The following is a 20,917-nucleotide window of genomic DNA, read 5'->3' as shown; positions in this document are numbered from 1 at the left end:
GAAATACCAGTCCATGTACAGCACCGCAGAGATATCTGCTGAAGTTAGCGTGCTAACTGGCTAGCCTCGGGCCAGAAACCCCTTCTCCCAAAAAGCTCCAGCACTGGCAGTGTAAACACCAACACTCCCGAGGTACTCCTGCTAGCTGCACAGCTAATTGATCCAACACGCTAACAGTAGCTACAGTCATGGATGAATAAACAGAACACAGTAGCGCTAGATAGCGGTTAGCTACTCTGGTAATATACTGCCCTTACCTGTTGGGATTATGAATTCAACAGCTGGCCAAATCTTTACCTTGACATTATGACATCTACGTGTTGTGTTGCAGCGATATCTACTACAGTTAGCAAATAGTGAAAATCTTTTGTTTATTCTCCCGTGGATAAGTCAGAAAATAAAATCACCAAATTTCCCCCCGGAAAAACCTTCTCTTTGTCAGTTTCACGATGCCTGGTGGGTCAGGATCTCCATCACAACAGCATTCCTTATGATGACAAACAGTTTGCTGAGACATTTTTAGATTTACAGATGGAAACAGACAAAAAAGCTCCACAAAGATGTCAATGTTTCGATGTGTACCGTCACGCCTCTTGTGGCGCCGGCGCCTTTGCTGCAGCGCTTTTGCAGAATCTCTGTCTGAAACGGGCTCGAGACAGAAGCAGGAGTTTACGGAAACAAAGACCACGAGTAATTTAAATTTTACTCAAATGTGATGATGCAACATTGTTGAATAAAGAACGCGTCACTAGCGTACGTTTACTGACATTATCACCACGGCCCATGCAGATAGGTTGGTAATGTCTGGACACGACAATGAGAGAAACATCTAATTTGATCAATTCACACTACGCATCTTATAAGAAGACATTTCAAAACTACCAGACGTTGTAATTTCCCACGTCTCTCAAACAGACCTGACAACAAAGAAATGAAGAATAAATGAATGAATCTATGAACATGAAGTTTAATGTTTGCTTCATTAGACAGGAGAGACGGCAGCAAGAGCCCAAAGATTCAACTACACTTGAGAAACAAGCCCAAAAAAGAAAACAAAAACAAACAAAATACCCAACAACCCACGACTACTAATATTGGTTCACGACTTTACAGAAAAACAAGCCCAAGATCTCATAAACTAAGTGGACTCAAAGATCTGAAGACAAATCTGATTTGCCTGCAGTCTGAACGTGGCCTCAGACAAAATCAATCAATTTCAAATCAATGAATACATGTAATGTTTAACACTGCAGTTCACAGACATAATAAAATAACCTAGACACAAATAAAGACAGAATCAGAATGAACACAAGGCTTCATCTGAGCTGAAAAGATGAAGAACAGCTGTTTTGGAGTCTGTATCACCATTTTTAAACTGGTCTTGGTCTCAGTGCTTCAGTGCCGCTGGATGAAATGTGCTCAACTAGGATCTCCACTGATGTATCGATGTAGCTGATTGAATCTTTTATCACAAACACCACAATTAAATGGTTTCTCCCGTGTGGATTCTCATGTGTCGTCTCAGATTTCCATACAATGCGAGGCTTTTACCGCAAACAGAACAAGTGAATGGTTTCTCCCCGGTGTGGACTCTCTTGTGTTTGGACAAAGTGCTTCTGTCGCTGAATCTCGCTTTGCAAACTGAGCAGCTGAAAGGTTTTTCTCCGGTGTGGACTCTGATGTGTGCGGTCAGATTTGAGTCTGTTGTGAATCTTCTGCCACAGACTGGACAGCTGAAGGGTTTCTCTCCCGTGTGGATCCTCATGTGTGTCACGACATGTCCTCTCCAAGGAAACGTCTTCTTACACACTGAGCAGCTGAATCCTTTTCCTTCTGAATGGACTCTCATGTGATCTGTTAAAGATTTCTTCCGGGGGTATTTTTTACCACAAACTGAGCAGCTAAAAGATTTCAGTCCTGTTTGGACTCCGTTGTGTCCCTCATGGCCGAAGCTTGTTGCACATTCAGGATTAAAGTCCTTGGCTGGTTCTGGTCCTCCGCAGTGCTCTCCGTCAGCTTCGGTTTTCAGATGCTCTTGGCTTTGATGAATCTGTGACAGCTGACGACCGACACACTTATGTTTTTTTAGCTGAGGCTCCCACGTGAACCTTTTCCCACAAACGCTGCAGCTGTATCGTTTCTCCCCCGTGTGGAGCGCCATGTGCCGGACCAGATGTATCTTCTGTATAAATCTCTTGCCGCAAACTGAGCAACCAAATGGTTTCTCTCCCCTGTGAATTCTCATGTGTGTCTTCAGATTTGCGTTTTGGCTGAATGTTTTACCGCACTCAGAGCACTGAAATGATTTCTCACCAGTGTTAACTCCTCGGTAGTTGTTCAGAAAGTTTAAACCGGACTGCGGCTCACTGGTCTCATCCAAATCCCAACCTTCTACAGAAATGTCTGGAGTCTTGTCATGAGTAGCTGGTTGTAAATGACTATCAGGCTGAAAGTTCCTGTCTGGTTCTGGTCCTCCACAGTCTTCTCCATCATCTTCTTCACTCTTCACAGTGACAGGGGTGAATGTGAACTCAGTGATATCAGCCTCGTCCTGACTGGTCCAGAGTTCCTCCTGTTCCTCTTTAATGTGTGGACGCTCTGGTGGTTCCTCCTGGTCCGGACCGGAGCTCCAGTCCTGCTGCTCAGGAGGATCCTCTTCTTGACTCGCTGACAGCAGCTGGACGTCTGCGGAGAATAAAGAAATACAGAAACATGTTTCAGAAAACTAACTTCCTGTGAACATTGAAGCCACCGACACCACTTCCAACTTAAGCTAACCAATGCTGTCATCAAGCTAATGAATGCTGTTCTTTAGCGAACATATAATCTTGACCCACACTGTGGAAAGTGCTGAAGACTTTGTGAGTTCAGGTCAGTTGCTCAAAATCCTAGGACATGATCAACATCAGTAAACATCGGGATCCACCCGGCGCTCACAGCCGGGCTGTGGACCCTGTTTTCTGTCGGGAGCACTGGACGGGTCGCGGTGTTTGAGTGGCATCGTCACACTTTACGCCCCTGACCCTCATTTTCAAGCAGACAGGAAGTCAGACAGCGTAACAGCATAGTGCTTTTGTTCAGTTGTCAAAATAAAAAAAAATTAAAAAGCTGACTCTGAATAACAATTAAAACAATTAAACCAGACAAAAAACAAGAGGATTTAAATATGTAGCGACTCAGCCACAGTAGAAGCACGAAAGTGAGAGAGGACTGATCAAATAAACACAATCTGAGTGTGTCTCTACTGTTGAGACAATGATTCAGCTCGTAAAACAAAAAAACCCTCAGAAAAACAATGACCACTAAAACTGTTATTTCCTCAACTCGGGGATTAACTGTGTACACATTATATATATTACTGGATCATTATATATTATAATGATACAATATTATATTTTTCCATTTGCTTCCTGAGTCTGACAACTAAACAGATCCTTCATTAGATCGCTGTAGGCTTTGAAAATAAAGATGGCGCTGATTGACGCTGCAGACGTTTTGTTTGATGACTGAACAGATGCTTTTATTTTGTAGCCTGCTGTAGTCTGATGATTGGACGGACTTTCAGAATAAAACTTGTTACAGAATAAAACAGTGAAATACTAAAACATCCTTCACTGGTGTTGAGGGAAATGTTCTGAACGGACAACTTCATCTGAGGCTTTAATAAAAGGACACAGTTTAATATTTCAAGTGCGAACAGGACCAGAACCAACCTGCTCTGTGTAACTGGACCTGAGGCTTGAAAGCAGCGTCCAGTAGTTTCCGGTGCCGACCCAGTTCCTCCTCGTACTCTGCTATCGTCCTTTCAAACAGCTCAAATATCTCTTCAGCAGCCGCAGTCAGTCGCTGCTTCACAAACACTCTCAGCGTTTGGACTTTAGACATGTTGACGGACTCACAGCAGCGACTTCTGCTCCACAGACATCACGTCCGGCTCCGTCTACTTCCTGCTGCGGGCTAAGTTAGCTTCGTTAGCTTCGTTAGCTTCGGAGCGCAGCAGCAGCTGATCCAGATGTCGCACATGCTGAAGTCACCGGCACCGAGTCACTCAGACACATCTGTCCGGACGTGTTGTCTCCGGGACACAGTCCGGTCTCTATCGAGGCGGCTCCGACTACTTCCGGCTCCGTCTATTTCCTGCTAAGCATGCTATGCTAGCTTCCTTTAGCATTCGTGCCGGAGATATTAAAATCCCGAAAATGTACAAAAAGTCAACTCAGACACTTTTATCCAAACATACACACTCCGCTGCTTCGCTCGGATCGTGTTACAGCGGTGTTAGCATGTTCGTAAACAGTTAGCATGTTCGTAAACAGTTAGCATGTTGGTAAACAGTTAGCATGTTTGTAAACAGTTAGCATGTTGATAAACAGTATGTTTGTAAACAGTTAGCATGTTGATAAACAGTATGTTTGTAAACAGTTAGCATGTTGATAAACAGTTAGCATGTTGATAAACAGTTAGCATGTTTGTAAACAGTTAGCATGTTGATAAACAGTTAGCATGTTTGTAAACAGTTAGCATGTTGCTGCCTTCAGAACCGCTGCATCGCGGGTTTTCAAAATAAAAGGGGCGGAAGTTGACTTTACACAGCGGTGGAGATCAACAGACCCTTCACAGTAAAGTCACAGTAAACGGTGAAAGCAAAGTGTGTTTATCATTGTACATATTATCAGTTACCTTCACTTTGAAGTGATACAGTACGTTACAGTATTACTGTCTGCAGAGAGACGACTCACTGACGTAGACTAGTTTTTAGTTACTTTGAAAAAAAGTGACAAAGAACCAGAGTCCGATATATTATGAGATATGAATACATATTTTTAATTGTAGGCTCAGTCGCATGAAACACAACAGACCTGTAGCTTCTATGATGTCGCCTACAATGACACGACAAGACAAACATCTCTTTTTATTTTTATTTTTTATTTTAGTCCACAGAACAAGGAATGCATGGACATAATGTGATTCAAGGATCAGGCTCATTTCAGCCACACAGAGACTGAACACAGAACTTCTGGGCTCGGCTCTGTTAAACACACAGAGCCTGTACTAACATGGTCGTGTTGGTGTGGATGGGTTCTTAAAAAAACGACAACAAACGCTCCACTTCGGTCGGTAACGAGGATTGTGCCGCGTTACGTGACATGAACCATAAGAAGATCTTTATACGTCTGCGACCGAAGTTGAAAAGACGTCTGAAAAAATGACCTCAAAGCAACTTTCATTCTGGCTCTTCACTGAACGTCTTTTCAACGTCTGCAAAGATGTTGAAAAGACATCTTGTGGATACGTCTTTGCCCTGAAAAAAACATACACGAGAGTCCTGGAACGAAGATATTCAGTTGAAGAAACGTGGCAGGACACAGAAACAGGCTTTAATAATCTGAACCTGTGTTACGACCATGAGAAAAGTCTAAAGGATGAGGGGGGGTAACACATATAACCTGGGAAATAAGAAGGAAGGAAATAGTGCAAACAAAGGATTATTAATAAATTAAAGTCTGACGTAAACACATGAATCAACAACTGACCAATAACTTCAAACACTTTGTCCAGCGGAAACGGTTTGAACACCCTCCCTCCAAATAAAGGCAGTAAGGTTCCCAGTATCAGTATCTACCTCCGAGCTCTTTACCACCAGTCGAGGCAGATGCCGCCCACCACCGAGTCCGGTTCTGCTCAAGGTTTCTGCCTGTTCTCGCCAAGAGCTTTCTCCCGGGGGAAATGTTGGGTCGGTGAGCTGCATCAGTCAGCAGCTGCAGCAGAGGCAGGAGGGCAGAACAAAAACACAACAGCAAACACACAAAGCACCTAACACCTTACGTTATAGGCAACTGGGTTAATGCAACACATCGGCCGTCAAACTGTGAAAAGTTTGTCTCCAGACTTGTGATTGGACCAGAATAACACAAATACAGTTTGAGCAGTTTGAACCGTTCGTATTTAACACTTAACGAGAAATTAATTGAAGACCAGGACAGTTCATTATATCACAAACCATTTCTGTTACTGGGTAATTTAAGTTATTGAATTTCTAACAAACCAAACACGTTGACCATAGAGCTGTGAAGGTGACAGAGTACTTGAGTCGTGATGTATGATGTTTGAAATCACAATACTTTAAATCAAATACCTCCATATCAATATTGAGACCGTATTGTAAGGATTACTACTGGTACTTTCACAACGTAATAACACAAGACTCTTGATCAATAATCATCATTAATGTGGATATAATGACTTAGAGCGTTTACAGTTACATCATTTAACTGTGATGCAGCTTTAAAACCAGGAAAAGACAACACTTAGTCTGTGTCAAGATATATCGATATCCAAAATCTAAGACAATATATAGTCTCATAATACGACAACTATATAATAGATATATTGTCCAGACCCTTATTTAAATTAATTTAAATACAATGAATACATATAATTTAAAAGGCACAGTTTTCCGGGAATCAACGGAATAATGTTGACACAAATAAAACCAGAACTAACACGTGAGCCGAGGAGACGAAGCACTGCTTATTCTGGAGTCGGTATCAGCTGATGAACTGGTCGGTGCTGAGCCCGGTCCAGCCTTCATTGGCTCAACAAGCATCTTTACAGCTCCATTTATTTCAACTGCTCTCACCAACACGCCTGTTTTCTTTTGGTTTTATGAGCGAGCTGAGTGAGTCTTTTCTCACAAACGCTGCAGCTGAGGCCCAGGCGACAGAACGACAGCAGTATGTATCGGTGACAGACCCGTCGTCAATAACAATACGAAGATATTTTCATAAAACGTTCTATAGTTTCACGTCTCTGCATTAAATGCAAACCATCTTAAAAGCACACAGTGAATACGCCCTGGCTTATCAACAGCCTGTCATATCGCTTGTTAACAGAGCGTGCTATGAGTGACACGCCAACAGCCAATCATTTAGCAGCTGTGTAGTTTGGTTGCACAGAGACGTTACTATGAACCGCAGTTCTCACAAGTCCAGCCGTGCTCCACCTGTACAACTATTGACTCACATAGTAGTAATGTCTACTCTTCTCCAGGTCTGATACGGCGTCCTAGGAGCCGCAGCTGTGCCGGCAAACACACCGACCTCAGCCTCCGTCACGGTCCGGAGCCGCTCGCCTCACTGACGAGGTGTCTCCAGGCTTGTTACGCAGAGCAGACAGGCCGGCGCCGCCTGCCGCTGCTCCGCCACCCGGCCTGTTTGCTCTGCCTACGAGCCCGGAGACACTGCAGTTCTCACAGTGCAACGACAACTCACAATCCGCCGAAGCAGCTCCGCCACTGGCCGAGTGTTTCACAAACGAACCGCCAGAAAAACTCAGCACATCCATTAAGACAGGACAGGTCATGAAACTTCTCTATCGTGACAGACGTCTTAGCCACATCGCCCAGGCCCACTTCAGCTAAATATTTTCTCCCATGTGGACAGCTGAGTGTTGTCGTAGAATTCCTCTTCCTCCAAATATTTTACCGCAAGCTGAACAACTCGGTAGTTTCTCCCTGGTGTGGATCCTCATGTGTTTGGAGAAATTGCTTCTGTCACTGAAACTTGCTTTACAAACCGAGCACGTGAAAGGTTTTTCTCCGGTGTGAACTCTGACGTGTCGGGTCAAATTTGAGTCTGTTGTAAATCCTCTACCACAGACAGAACAACAAAAGGGTTTCTCCCCCGTGTGGATCCTCATGTGCTCGCCGAGAGTTTCCTTTCGGGCGAATCGAGTACCGCAGACGGCGCAGCTGAAGGGCCTCTCCCCGGTGTGGATTTTCATGTGCCTCACCACATCTGCTCTCCGCTGAAACGTCTTTTTACAAACTGAGCAGCTGAAACATTTGCCTTCTGAGTGAAGTCTCACATGAGCCATTAAGGATTTCTTCCGGGAGAATCTTTTACCACAAACTGAGCAACTAAATGGTTTCACTCCGGTTTGGACTCCGTCGTGTTTCTGCTGACCTCCCCTGTGGTCAGAGCTTGTTGAACATTCAGAGCTAACTGATGTTTTTTCAGTATTACATTCAACATCACTTACAGGTACGTCACTGTTCGGAGGGTTTAAACTCAACTGAGGCTCCCGGGTCTCCTCCCAGGCACAACTGTTATTAGTCTCAGGTTCAGAGGAAGTCTTGTCATGAGTAGCTGGTTGTAATTTACTATCTGGATTCCAGTTCCTGGCTGGTTCTGCTCCCTCACAGTCCTCTCCATCAGTTTTCAGATGCTGTGTATCTCTGCTCTCAGTCTGTCTCTGATGAAGCTGTGACGACTGACGACCAACACATTGATGGTTTTTGAGCTGATAATGCCAAGTGAATCTGTTGCCACAAACGCTGCAGCTGTACCGTTTCTCCCCCGTGTGGAGCGCCAGGTGTTGCTTCAGAGTTACCTTTTGTGTAAATCTTTTACTGCAAAACGAGCAACTAAATGGTTTCTCTCCCGTGTGGATTCTCATGTGCGTTCTCAGATTTGAGTTCAGGGTGAATTGTTTCCCACACTCAGAGCAGCTGTATGATTTCTCGCCAGTGTTACGTCCACTGTGATCGTTCAGAGGGTTTAAACCCGACTGAGCTTCACTGCTCTTTTTCCATTCCTCACTCTCATTGTTCTCAAGTTCAGATAAATCTAAAGTGGTGTCACGAGCGTCTGGTTGTAAATCTGGCTTCGAGGTCCTGGCTGGTTCTGGTCCTCCACAGTCCTCTTCATCAGCTGTTTCCATGTGTTCAGTTCGTCTTTGGTGAAGCTGTGAGGACGGAGGTTCCTCTTCATCATCTTCTTCACTCTTCACAGGGACAGGAGTGAAGGTGAACTTGATGATATCAGCCTCCTCCTGGCTGATCTCTTTCTGCTGTTCCTCTTTAATGTGCGGCAGCTCTGCTGGTTCCTCCTGGTCCAGACTGGAGCTCCACTCCGGCTGCTCAGGAGGATCCTTTTCTTCACTCACCAACAGCAGCTGGACGTCTGTTGAGAATAAAATAAAATCATGAACATATTTTAGATAAATCATAATTGTTTGTTATCATTTAACTACAAGCCACCAAGTCCAGAAAAGTTGGGATACTGTGGAGAAAATACATAAAGGCAGAAGGCAATGATTTGCAGATCCTTCAACCTGTATTTGATTAAAAATAGTATACAGATATTTAAAGTTCAAAGTGATAAGCTTTATTGTTCTTTGTTAAATACACTCTGAATGTGATGCCTGTGACACTTATCACACACTGGTGCAAGGAAAGACTGGGAAACATGAGGGACGCTCCAAAAACACCACGTCCACAGGTGAACACAGGACAGTATCAACATGTAAACAAGATGAACGTCACAATAAATCTGCTCATATTGACAACTGCAGTTCTGGTTCTGGTTCAGTTCTGTGAGCTGCTGATATACAGGAGCAGCTCTACAGTGTTTCAGTCAGGAGACGACGTCACTAACGACTCTGTCGGCTGTGACGTCACTAACGACTCTGTCGGCTGTGACGTCACTAACGACGTGTTTTCACAGTATTTCATTAGTTTGAAGACAAACTGACAAACATCATCTGTGAGATTCAAACAGGATCAATACATCGTCTGTCTCTGCATCACTACAGACAAAGCTCTGATCAATCAGGTCAAATACATTTGAATCAGCTGTTTCCCTTCAGTCATGTAGAGAAGTAAAGTTACATATTTTGAGTTCAAATTCATGTTTTTCTACCATTTCAACTGCAACAGTGTAAACATGGACATAGAACTGACATAGCAATTACATTTAACAGCATTGTGTGTAAAAGTCAGATTACAGCTTTAATAACTCCTAAATGTTTTGTCTTAAAGCTGCCACGCTGTTTTGTTTGATGACTGAACAGATGCTTTTATTTTGTAGCCTGCTGTAGTCTGATGATTGGACGGACTTTCAGAATAAAACAGTGAAATACTAAAACATCCTTCACTGGTGTTGAGGGAAATGTTCTGAACGGACAACTTCATCTGAGGCTTTAATAAAAAGGACACAGTTTAATATTTCAAGTGCGAACAGGACCAGAACCAACCTGCTCTGTGTAACTGGACCTGAGGCTTGAAGGCAGCGTCCAGTAGTTTCCGGTGCCGACCCAGTTCCTCCTCGTACTCTGCTATCGTCCTTTCAAACAGCTCAAATATCTCTTCAGCAGCCGCAGTCAGCCGCTGCTTCACAAACACTCTCAGCGTTTGGACTTTAGACATGTTGACGGACTCACAGCAGCGACTTCTGCTCCACAGACATCACGTCCGGCTCCGTCTACTTCCTGCTGCGGGCTAAGTTAGCTTCGTTAGCTTCGTTAGCTTCTGAGCGCAGCAGCAGCTGATCCAGATGTCGCACATGCTGAAGTCACCGGCACCGCGTCCGTCTCGCCGCTCCGGTCGGTGTGAGCGGACATGTTGTGACATGAAACCGTTTGTTCTCTGACGAAGCGGCGGTGGCTGCCCGATGAGTGGCGCATGCGCAGTACGTCCGCAGTCTTTGACAGCTAGGTACGGCAACGCGACTCGGACAAACTACGTACGGAGCAGCGGTAAAAGCGGAAATTTGTTGTTTTAGTTTATGTTTTCACAACATTTGGTGATTTAATAAGATAACATCGAACAAGAAGCATTTTAAGACCTCATAAATACTTTGGAAAATCCTGTCTAATAATGTCCTCAGTGCACATTTGACAGAAACGTCCACTTTTGAAGGGCAAAATGTCTGAAAACTGACTTCCTTCAGTGTTGTTGTGATAAATGGTCCTTATCTGGATCTGTCTCTGCTCCACTCTGTATTTTGAATTTTCTGTGCCTAGTGATAAGATATTAGCTTAAAGGTGCTATTTGTAAGAAAAGTGGATCTCTGACTCTCATTATTTGACGAGCTGGGAATGCAAATAGCAGCTTAATCCTTATAATTATTTTCTATATATCCTCCCTCTTTTACTAGATTTGTCCTAATCCTCGTCTAAGCTGAGTATTGTTTACTCAGTTTTATACTGTTTGCATATCCTCCATGAGATATTATATGTTTGGTATTTTTCCAATTGTTCAATATAAATTTAAAGAAAAGTAATCAGACTATACTCACTGACTCTGTGAATACTCGTGAATGAAAACTTAATGACTTTATGTAACGTTAGTCATAATGAAAGCAACAGCAGTGACGATACTCATGAAAAATGTATTTTACTAAATGGCTGCGACAGGACATGAAACCACGTGTTGTCAGTCATGTAAAACTAAATCATGTCATCCAATCCATTTATATTCTACTTATAAAGTCTTCTAACAGAAAAGACTCAGGAGCTTAAGTGACGTCATCAGTGTGATTTTTATTTTAAAATAAGAGACTTCGTTCACACGGTAACACCAGACGATTACTGTCATTATAAATCTTATAATATAAATGTTAGAAAAACATGGTTTTGAACTAATACGAGACTTTCCTTCTATACATGTCTGTGGGAACAAGTAGTTCTGTGGAGCTTGAAGTGTTAAATAACCAATAAAACAACAAATATTGACAAATGGACGACCCAGGAGGCAGTAATCGTTCAAATAACCTGTTTTTATTAGAAAATATGAAAAAAAAGAAGTCTTAAGTGTTTTTTTCCGTAGAATTACCCATTTATTTATTTTTGTTCTGTTTGTTTCATGCTGGAAAAACGTTAGTTTTCAGTGTGATCCTTGAATTAGCCGATATGTTCGAATGAAACCATTTCTGCCTCTACTGGTTCTGAACTGATCAATGTTGAGACTTCGGTCCTGCTGAAGAAAAAGGACCCGACAAGCATCTCTGCAGCTTCATTTACTTCTGCTGCTCTCACCAACACACTTGTGTTTTTTCAGAAACGACAGCTGACTGAATCTTTTATCGCAAACGCTGCAAATAAATCGCTTCTCCCCCGTGTGGACGGTCAAGTGTCGCCTCAGAGTTCCCTTCTGAGCAAATTTCTTACCACAAACTGAACAACAGAACGATTTCTCTGCCGTGTGGACATTCAAGTGTCTGGTCAGAGTTCCCTTGTGTGCGAAGGTTTTATCACAAAATGAACAAGTGAATGGTTTCTCCCCAGTGTGCATCCTCATGTGCTGGGACAAAGTGCTTTTGACGTTGAAACTTGCTTTACAAACTGAGCACGTGAAAGGTTTTTCTCCGGTGTGAAGTCTTTCGTGTGACGTCAGGGCCGAGCTCTGTGTGAAGCTCTTACCGCAGACGTAACAACAGAAGGGTTTCTCTCCGGTGTGGATCCTCATGTGCATCACAACATGTGCTCTCCACTGGAACTTCTTCTTACACACTGAGCAGCTGAAACATTTTTCTTCTGAGTGAATTCTCATGTGAGTCGTTAAAGATTTCTTCCGAGGGTATTTTTTACCACAAACTGAGCAACTAAATTCTTTCACTCCCGTTTGGACTCCGTTGTGTTGGTGCTGATCTCCCCTGTGGTCACATTCAGAGGAGCTACCTGATGTTGTTCCTGTATCACAGTCCACTTCACCGACAGGTGCTTCAGTGTTTTGCAGAGACTTTAACCCTGACTGAGGTTCCCTGGACTCCTCCCAACCACAACTGTCATAAGAATCAGGTTCAGAGGAGTCTGACGTCTTGTCGTCCGTCTCAGGTTGTAAACGACTCTCTGGATCAAAGTTCCTGTCTGGTTCTGGTCCTCCACAGTCCTCTCCATCAGCTGTTTCCATCTGTTCAGTTCGTCCCTGATGAAGCTGTGAGGACTGAGGCTCCTCTTCATCATCTTCTTCACTCTTCACAGTGAAGTTGATGATATCAGCCTCGTCCTGACTGGTCCAGAGTTCTTCCTGTTCCTCTTTAATGTGTGGACGCTCTGGTGGTTCCGCCTGGTCCGGACCGGAGCTCCAGTCCTGCTGCTCAGGAGGATCCTCTTCTTTACTCAGCGACAGCAGCTGGACGTCTGCAGAGAATAAAGACATACACATATTTTAGAAAACGTCCTGTTAACTTCTGACCCACAGGCAGCACGTCTCTCTCACAACCTGGACTACAATAAAGTTGGAAAGCTGTACAAAACGTAAATAAACATAATGATTAAAAAATCCTTTCCTGCCTGTATTCATGCCCCTGTATGTGTCGGTGTTACGTTTTTAAAATCGTTTCTGTGATTGTTTGGGTTGAAATTTGTCCCGATGATCCAAGAAACCCTAAAGATCACTCATGTATTCATTTGTACAATTGTTGCTGAATGTTTACAGCCATCGGATCATTTTTCACCCAAATGAAGAAAATCTCATTTTCCAAAATCTCCACGAGTTTTCACTTTCCTTGACTTCAAGGTTTTCTATTTGTGTGTGAAACCCATTGAGCCTGTTTTTCATTTTGTTCCCTGTGTCTTGACGAATAATACACAAGTATTATGTCACAATTTAAAACTTTTATGAACTCATTTCTGACCGGCTCAGTAGGTATCAAACAAAGATAGAAAAGCTTTATTTACTTATTTAGTTTGAGGGCCGCAGGTATGAAAAATGCACATTTTGGGTTATTTTGACTGTAGATTTTTCTTTAACCAAGGATCATTTTCATTTCCTTGAAACGTTAGTATGTCAGAGTGTTGATAGTCACTGCACATATATTAAAAGATGTTGCATCGCTGCTTCACCGTTTGAAATCGCAGAGAAGAAGGAAACTGCAGGATACAACACCAATAATCAACACAAGGGCTGTAAATCAGGAGAACAGGTGAAGTGCGCAGACCTGCTCCGAGGCTCCGCCGCTGCGGCCTCAAACCCGCGGCCAGTGTCTGCGACATGTTGTCTCCGGGACACAGTCCGGTCTCCATCCGGCTCCGACTACTTCCGGCTCCGACTACTTCCGGCTCCGACTACTTCCGGCTCCGCAGCTACGCTAGCTCCCTTTAGCATTCTGTGCTAACAGGAGACGAGCTGAGCTGAAACATCCCGACGGTCTGAACCGAACCGGTCCAAACCCGCTGCTTCACTCCCGGTTCACTCCTGCTGACGCAAAGGATGCGTGACGGGAACAGTTAGCGCGTTAGCCGCCGGAAGTACAACTCAGGACGACCTCCTGGTGGATTTTCAACATAAAAGTCAGCAAACTTTTCTGCCTACTCAAATTCAGCTGGTAGCTTCTTCTTTTAGTGTTTTATGGCGGTTGGCAAACAACTTTTAGGTGCGACTACTGCTAAAGGATCAGAATAATAATAACAATAATAATAATAATAATAATAATAATAATAATAATAATAATACATTTTATTTAGAAGGCGCCTTTCTGGACACTCAAGGACACCGTACACAAATGAGATAAAAGAAAACATCAAGAATAAACATCAATATCAATAAATGAAAAATAAAAAACACACAAAATAAGAACAATTACAATAGATTAGTAGATCAGAATATATATATATATATATATATATATATATATATATATATATATATATATATATATATATACACACACACACACACACACCTTTTTTTCTTTAACTAAATAAAAAAATGATTAAAAAAATAAACAAGGAAAATAATAATAATACCTATGTTCTTTTAATAAGTGTATAAGTGTAGTTTAATAGCGTGTCTTCTTTACTGCTACTGTTCCCTCATCCTTCCTCCCTCTGGACACTGTGGAACACTCGACCTTGATTTCCTGCCACTTCTTTTCATTTCTGCTTCGATTATGCTTTTAACCTCCACCTTACTATAGTTAACTGTCATATTTACTTCTACTTTTGTTTGTGTCTTTTGCATATTTGTCTGCCATTTCATTTCTACAGAGCTGGAATCTGAGTGAACTTCACATTTGCTCCTGCTTTGGTAATTCTACACACAGTTTGAGTTGTTTCCACCAGAATGTGTTGTCTTGTTTCTGGTTGCATGTTTTTAAGCTGCTTGAATCTGATCCTATTAGTACTTTGTTTGCTTTTGCTTTCCTCCCACTCAAGTGCTAAAAGAATAGCCACCATTTCTCCTGACGGTTCTTTTATTTGACATAATATTTAAATCTGGGAGGTGAACGCAACTCCTGCTCTGTTGTTAGTTGTCTTTGATGCATCAGTATATACTTTAGTAAATGTTGAATATGTTCCTCTATATATCTATCAACCTGATTCTGATTTATACTTTTCCCTTTCTTCCTTTCTAACAGATGTGTCGACCTCTATCTCCCCTAATGGCCAAGGTGGGACAGTGGAGCTTAACACTAGTCCCCCTGTCTCTGTTTCTTTTACGGCGTCCCCCATCATCCAACCAGAGCTCTTCATCTGTCTTCGTTCCTTCTCTTGACACATCTGTAACACCTTCTGAGTGGGCTGACTCCTTATGGCTCTTTAGGTTTGCCCAGTATGTTAGTGAAATCTGATTTCTTCTTATTTCTTATGTCATCTCCACTTGTAGGGCTGACACTGGGGCTGTTTCAACAGCACCACAGCAGAGTCTCAAGGCCTGATATTGAAGTGTATCCAATTTTTTAGTAGTTTTTGAAGCAGACTGGTAAATTGTGCAGCCATAGCCCGATGTAAACAGCTTTCAGAGAAACTATTTGCTCCCCACTCTTTACCCCTCAAACAGCAACAACATTCAGTACTTATTTTATATTTTCCAACAAGTTTCCCTATATGAATTTTCCAAGTAAGATTCTTGTTGAACCAGATACCTGTATTATATATTTATTATTATTATATATTTGAAACACTCTATAAATTTTCTCCGTACATTTTAAGTTGAATCTGATCCTGAATTTTCCTTTTTGTGAAACAGACACAACCTTTGTCTTTGCCCATCTGGTATCTGTTAATACTACTACTAATAATAACAATATAATAATAATAATAATAATAACAATATTATTATTATTAATAATATTGTTATTATTATTATTATTATTATTATTATTATTATATAATAAAAATTGCAAATAAAATAAATAAATATAATAAAAATAATAATAATAATAACAATCAAAATCACCACTATAATTATCTGTTATCAGTCTGGGCTGAGAAAAACACAATCTAAGTGTGGTCTCCCGTCCCTTTCAGAGCGACAGGTGGACCCGGGTCCAGGTGCAACAGTGGCACTCGTCCCCCTGAGGGACAGGGAGGTGGTCCTCTGCTGCTGGACCCTCTGACCCGCCAACAACTCTGTTTGACTGCACAGCTGTGTGTGTGTGTGTGTGTGTGTGTGTGTGTGTGTGTGTGTGTGTGTGTGTGTGTGTGTGTGTGTGTGGATCATCATCCTGATCAATACCTGGTGGGATGAGAGGAAATCATATGTGTGTCTGAACATTAACAGGAGTTTCCGGTTTAAAGTTAACTTTCACTTTCACTGATCCTCGTCGTGACGCAGCAGCTTCTTCTCTCCGTTTAAAGGTAATTTATTTAACGGTCATTTCTAATGTTTCACACTTTAATGACGCGGTGAAATCAGAGCAGAAGTGGAGTTAGTTGGTCAGTATCTGAGCACAGAGTGGTTGTCACTGTGTAGCTCCACTTACTGATGACTGAAGGCAGCTTTTCCTGCCTGAATCAGCCTGTGGAGGAGGCCGAGACGAGCCGCCGCTCTCCCGCTGTCTGACGCACTAAACGCGGCTGGAGAGCAGCTGTTCGCCTGGATGCGGGAGCTGGAGGTGCTGAGGGGGCTGCAGCACCCCCTAAAACGAGGCTGTAACATGGGCCGAACTTACGAGAAGGCCCGAACCATTCAGAATTTGTCATCGACAGCGTTTCACACAGTTTATAAAGGTCCTCTTAACTCAACAACTCACAAAATGGAGCGATTTTTCAAGGGAGTCTGGGGACTTCCTGTCCCTCCTCCTCTCCCTGCTGCTGCTGACTGCAGCTGATGTGACTTATAATATGTTGGTGTTCAGGTTCTTGTTCATAATGATCAGATACGTGTTGTCCTGGAGATTCAGATGAGTCCAAACACATGAGTGTGGCCCACCATTTACTATGACGTCATCACACAGACTGAGCCCTCAGCAGCAGCTGCATGAAGTGGAAACACGTGACTGAAGTACCTCAGGATTGTAGTTACGTGTAGTACTCGAGTAAATGTACTTTCCTCCACTGTTACTGGTGTTTCTAGAACAGTGAGTCCAGTCGTGTCTCGCTGGTTAAACTGGTGTTCAGAGCAGACGACTCACTTCCAGTCTGATGGCTCCATGACACCATCTAGTGGACTGACAGTAGAAGTGCAGCGTTCATGTGACGCTGATATGAAGCAGCCAATCAGTGGAGGAGCAGCTGATGTTCTGACAGGAGACATGATGGAAAGGCTGATTTCAGTTGATGTGCAGATGAATGATTTGTGTTTCCTCTCCAGATGAAAGTGTGTGTGAGCTGAGCAGCATGAATCAGTGTGAGGACAGAGAGGAGGGAGGCCCTCCCTCTAAAACCACTGGACCCGGACCTGGACCTGGAGCTGGACCTGAACCTGGACCTGGACCTGGACCTGGACCTGGACCTGGACCTGAGCCTGGACCTGGACCTGGACCTGGACCTGGACCTGGACCTGAACCTGAGCCTGGACCTGAACCTGAGCCCAGCTGTGTGTCCTTTAGGAGTGACCGGTCAAAGGAGATTATTATTGATTTTAAAGGACAACAACCTCCTGCTGTAAAGAGGTGAGCGGTTAATAACATTAATATGTGACTGATTCGCGCTTTAACTGTGGAGAAAGATGTTTTTTGAAACCTGATGTTTATTTTCAGCTTCGTTCTTCTTCACTTAAATTTCTATTGTCACTTTAGAAAGCGGCCCAACAGAACCAGTCTTCAACTCTTCATTTCACTTTATTGAATTAGTTTGGTCCAATATTCTCTGAGGTTTATTCCTCATGTTTTCCACTATTTTATGGACACAAGCTTCTGTGTCTGAAGACTAGAAAGTCAATTAACATCTCTGGTGGTCGTCTTCTCTGTCCAACAGGAGACCAGCCTCTCCTGGACCTGGACCTGGACCTGGACCTGGACCTGAGCCCAGCTGTGTTTCATTCAAGAGTGACCGGTCAAAGGAGATTATTATTGATTTTAAACAACAGCGTTCATCAGACAGACAGTGAGTTGTCCTCATGTTGCTCTCTGTTGATGTTTGTCCTCATTAAATCCAGTCTGACCAGTTGTCCTGATGGTCTTCATGTCCTCAGAGTGATGATGGAGGTCAGAGCAGGATCAGTATTAAAGGACAGGTTCACAGTTTTTCATGTCTGTTCCTCAACAACTCTGACGACAGTGTTCCTCCTGTGTACAAACAGCAGTGACTCACCTCCTGCTGAGATCTGACCCCTGCTGCTGAGGAGAGGAGAGGCTGTGTGTTATATCTAACGTTACAAGGGCCCGACCCATCCGGGCTTCATGGGGCCGGTACTGAAACCCATATTAAGGAGTAAAAAACTCTGATAACTGATATCGGCCGATTAAATGTTTTTAATTATTCAAAGAATAAATAAAAACAAGTAACTTCTTTTTTGATCTGTTAAATATAGTTCAACACTTGAGACAAAGATATGAACTGAAGGCAGAACATTTTACTGTTTTACAATATTTAGTGTTAAAGGCGTCTAAAGGTCAACTTCTGCCCAATAATGATTATTATCAGATCGGCTATAATCAGCTGATTAATCTGTCGGACCTCCAATTTTTACTTCATACAGTGTTTGTTTGTGAAACATGCAGTTAAAACACTTTGTGTTTCAAATAGTTTTATTATGAAGCTTCACTTCAAAATATCAAGACACAAAACTGTTATTACAGTGCTTCTTTTTTATGTAAACAACATATCAAAAAGGACATGAACAACAAATACAAATAAAAATAAATAAAAGGAAAAACAGAGACCCACATCCCGACTTACAACAACCCACCCAGGACTGCAAGATGTTGCAGGTTTTTCTTTTAGTTTGTCCTGAATGAAGAACCGGATCATCTCAAGGTGAAGTGTGTCCATCAGCTCTGTGAGCCACAACTTCAGTGTAAAAACAATTTGTAGGTTTATTCTCACTTTGATTCAGTTGATCTGAGCTCAGTCTCAGTCTCTGACAGTTTGTGTTAGCAGCCGACTCCTCCTGTCTTTTCTTAAAGTGCCCTCAACTGTTAAATCAGCTGCTGTAGTTGATGTGAAGTTCACAGACTTTCCATTCAAACACCTGCCAAACACAGTGGCAACATCGCATGGTCTCAGGCCAACAGCTGACAGTTCCCCATCAGGAATGCAGATTTTCGCCTTCGTAGTAACCTCTACTGCGTTACACCATTTGGAGTTAACAAAGACAGCAAGCCTTCCACCCAACACCTTGCTGCTCTGTTTGTCTCTGTGAAGCTAATTGCATTGAACAGTCTGGTATTTTCCTGTTCGGCCATGTCTTTGTCAGGCGGGACACACTGAACTCCCGGTACTGTCCACTGACTTAAAACTGGTTAAAGTACTTAAACCAATCTCCCTAAACTGTGGTACTAAAGTTAATAATAGTAAAATAGGGAAAAAACAAAAAAAATGACGGTAAGAAAGGGGAAAGGGGAGCTGGTGTGTCGGGCTGCCACTCCGTTTTGGTGCTGGAAGTGGAAAGTCATGCCATTGTCACAGTATGAACCAACCAACAATGGACCCAGCAGACACAAACTCTTTGGAAGAGCTGAAGGAGTACTGCAAAATTTTTGAAAGACTGAACTGAGCCATCACAGGCTTCATGGACTTTAAGCACAGGCTATTCAGTGTTTCCCACACTTGGGCTCTACTTGGGCGGCCCGCCCAGGTAAATTGAGACCCGCCCAGGAAGATAAATCAGAAATAGATCATGCATCATGCATCAACCATCACGCGTCACGCATCATGCAGCATGCATCAGCTCTGGCATCAGCAATTTACTTCAGCTTTGGCGGTGTGGTTTTATAGTCCACTGGTAAAAACCAAAGAAGAAGTGGAGTATTTAACGCCGTTGGCTTGACCGGAACTTCCTCTGCAAAGAAGACAGCTGACCATCATCGAGATCAAGCCCCAGGAAGAGCGCCAGGCCTTGAAGCCATTTTTAGTAGTGGCAAAGCCGTGTGACTAGATCGTCACGTGATGCACTGGGGCCCAAAAATTCTTCGCCATTTTTCTGTCTTCTAGTTTCTCCTCACAGGGTGTTGGGGTATCTCAGTATTTCAGAAAAACATGCCAGAATTATTTCATTCAGTACATATCGATAGGTTCAAGTTCAGCCATTGTGTCAATAATCACCCAAAACAACACACGAACAAGTTGATGAATAACTTTAGAGTCACACAAATCAGACAAATTAAACATCAAAATCAAGTTTGGCCCGGGTCCGTTCTTTAATGACCTGCTTTTGATGTGAGCATTAAATCAGAAGTACAAAAAAGAAACCTGTGTTTGTTTTTTGTTATCAGATTCATAAACAAATAAATAAATAATGAATCATTTTTTCATTCTCCAATGTTGGAATCTCAACTGAATACAAGTTTATTGTGACTCTTCACCAATTTGCACTGAACAATTAACATCCAACTAGCTTGTGTTAGCTGCGTGTTGCTGTCCACAGTATTATAGGGGTCAAGAGCTGGAGGGACTAAACCAGACAAGCTGCTGAACCAACCCAGTAAACTGACTGACTGTTGATTCACAGTGGGATCAGCAGCACGACCAACACTTTGATGTCAGGGGAAACTATCTGATTCAATGATGTCATCAACACTTTAACTCAAAGGACCTTCAGCTTGTGTTTGTCTCTGAGTGGACAGACATAATGTGGCTGATTCTTCATGATTCCTCCACAGAGTCGACCAGGAGAGCTCAGAGGTTCCCAGAGGTCCGTCTGCCCAGCAGCATCAAACACACCTGGACTCCATATTTATGGTCTGTACATGAACAACAACTACTTTTACATCCAGTCTGTTCACAATAATCTCCATGCTGCACTTTACAG

The 20,917-nt window shown here is 42.8% G+C and overlaps 3 protein-coding genes across 3 annotated transcripts in view; 1 reads left to right on the top strand and 2 right to left on the bottom strand.

Moving 5' to 3' along the window:
* Positions 1-943: 943 nt before the first annotated feature.
* On the bottom strand, positions 944-4,210 carry LOC140992139 (uncharacterized). The gene is made up of 2 exons (XM_073462403.1): positions 3,714-4,210; positions 944-2,685 (listed from the first exon to the last, which is right to left on the bottom strand). Exons 1-2 carry the CDS (start codon positions 3,883-3,885, stop codon positions 1,484-1,486), a joined length of 1,374 nt encoding a protein of 457 aa, XP_073318504.1. The 5' UTR covers positions 3,886-4,210; the 3' UTR covers positions 944-1,483.
* A 697-nt stretch (positions 4,211-4,907) lies between these two features.
* Positions 4,908-13,793, bottom strand: LOC141020467 (uncharacterized). The gene is made up of 5 exons (XM_073495555.1): positions 13,722-13,793; positions 11,818-12,921; positions 10,357-10,519; positions 10,036-10,232; positions 4,908-8,963 (listed from the first exon to the last, which is right to left on the bottom strand). Exons 1-5 carry the CDS (start codon positions 13,774-13,776, stop codon positions 7,417-7,419), a joined length of 3,066 nt encoding a protein of 1,021 aa, XP_073351656.1. The 5' UTR covers positions 13,777-13,793; the 3' UTR covers positions 4,908-7,416.
* Positions 13,794-16,604: 2,811 nt separating this feature from the next.
* Positions 16,605-20,917, top strand: part of LOC141020466 (uncharacterized) — a 41,093-nt gene continuing 36,780 nt past the window's right edge. The window contains exons 1-3 of the mRNA XM_073495554.1: positions 16,605-16,702; positions 17,556-17,618; positions 20,769-20,847. Of these exons, the coding sequence (XP_073351655.1) occupies positions 16,605-16,702; positions 17,556-17,618; positions 20,769-20,847 (240 nt within the window). The remainder of the gene's footprint in view (positions 16,703-17,555; positions 17,619-20,768; positions 20,848-20,917) is intronic.

The sequence above is a fragment of the Pagrus major genome, chromosome 24 (assembly GCF_040436345.1).
Source record: "Pagrus major chromosome 24, Pma_NU_1.0".
Classification (NCBI taxonomy): domain Eukaryota; kingdom Metazoa; phylum Chordata; class Actinopteri; order Spariformes; family Sparidae; genus Pagrus; species Pagrus major.
This window is presented reverse-complemented; position numbering and strand designations above follow the sequence as displayed.

Excerpts from the sequence above, each read along its gene's own strand:
- LOC141020467 (XM_073495555.1), bottom strand. The coding sequence starts at position 13,776 with ATGTCGCAGACACTGGCCGCGGGTTTGAGGCCGCAGCGGCGGAGCCTC. Across the intron at positions 10,233-10,356 it reads GCGAGACGGACGCGGTGCCG|AAGTCGCTGCTGTGAGTCCG; the intron begins GTGACTTCAGCA and ends TCTGTGGAGCAG. Across the intron at positions 8,964-10,035 it reads GGTCCAGTTACACAGAGCAG|ACGTCCAGCTGCTGTTGGTG; the intron begins GTTGGTTCTGGT and ends TATTCTCAACAG.
- LOC140992139 (XM_073462403.1), bottom strand. The coding sequence starts at position 3,885 with ATGTCTAAAGTCCAAACGCTGAGAGTGTTTGTGAAGCAGCGACTGACT. Across the intron at positions 2,686-3,713 it reads GGTCCAGTTACACAGAGCAG|ACGTCCAGCTGCTGTCAGCG; the intron begins GTTGGTTCTGGT and ends TATTCTCCGCAG.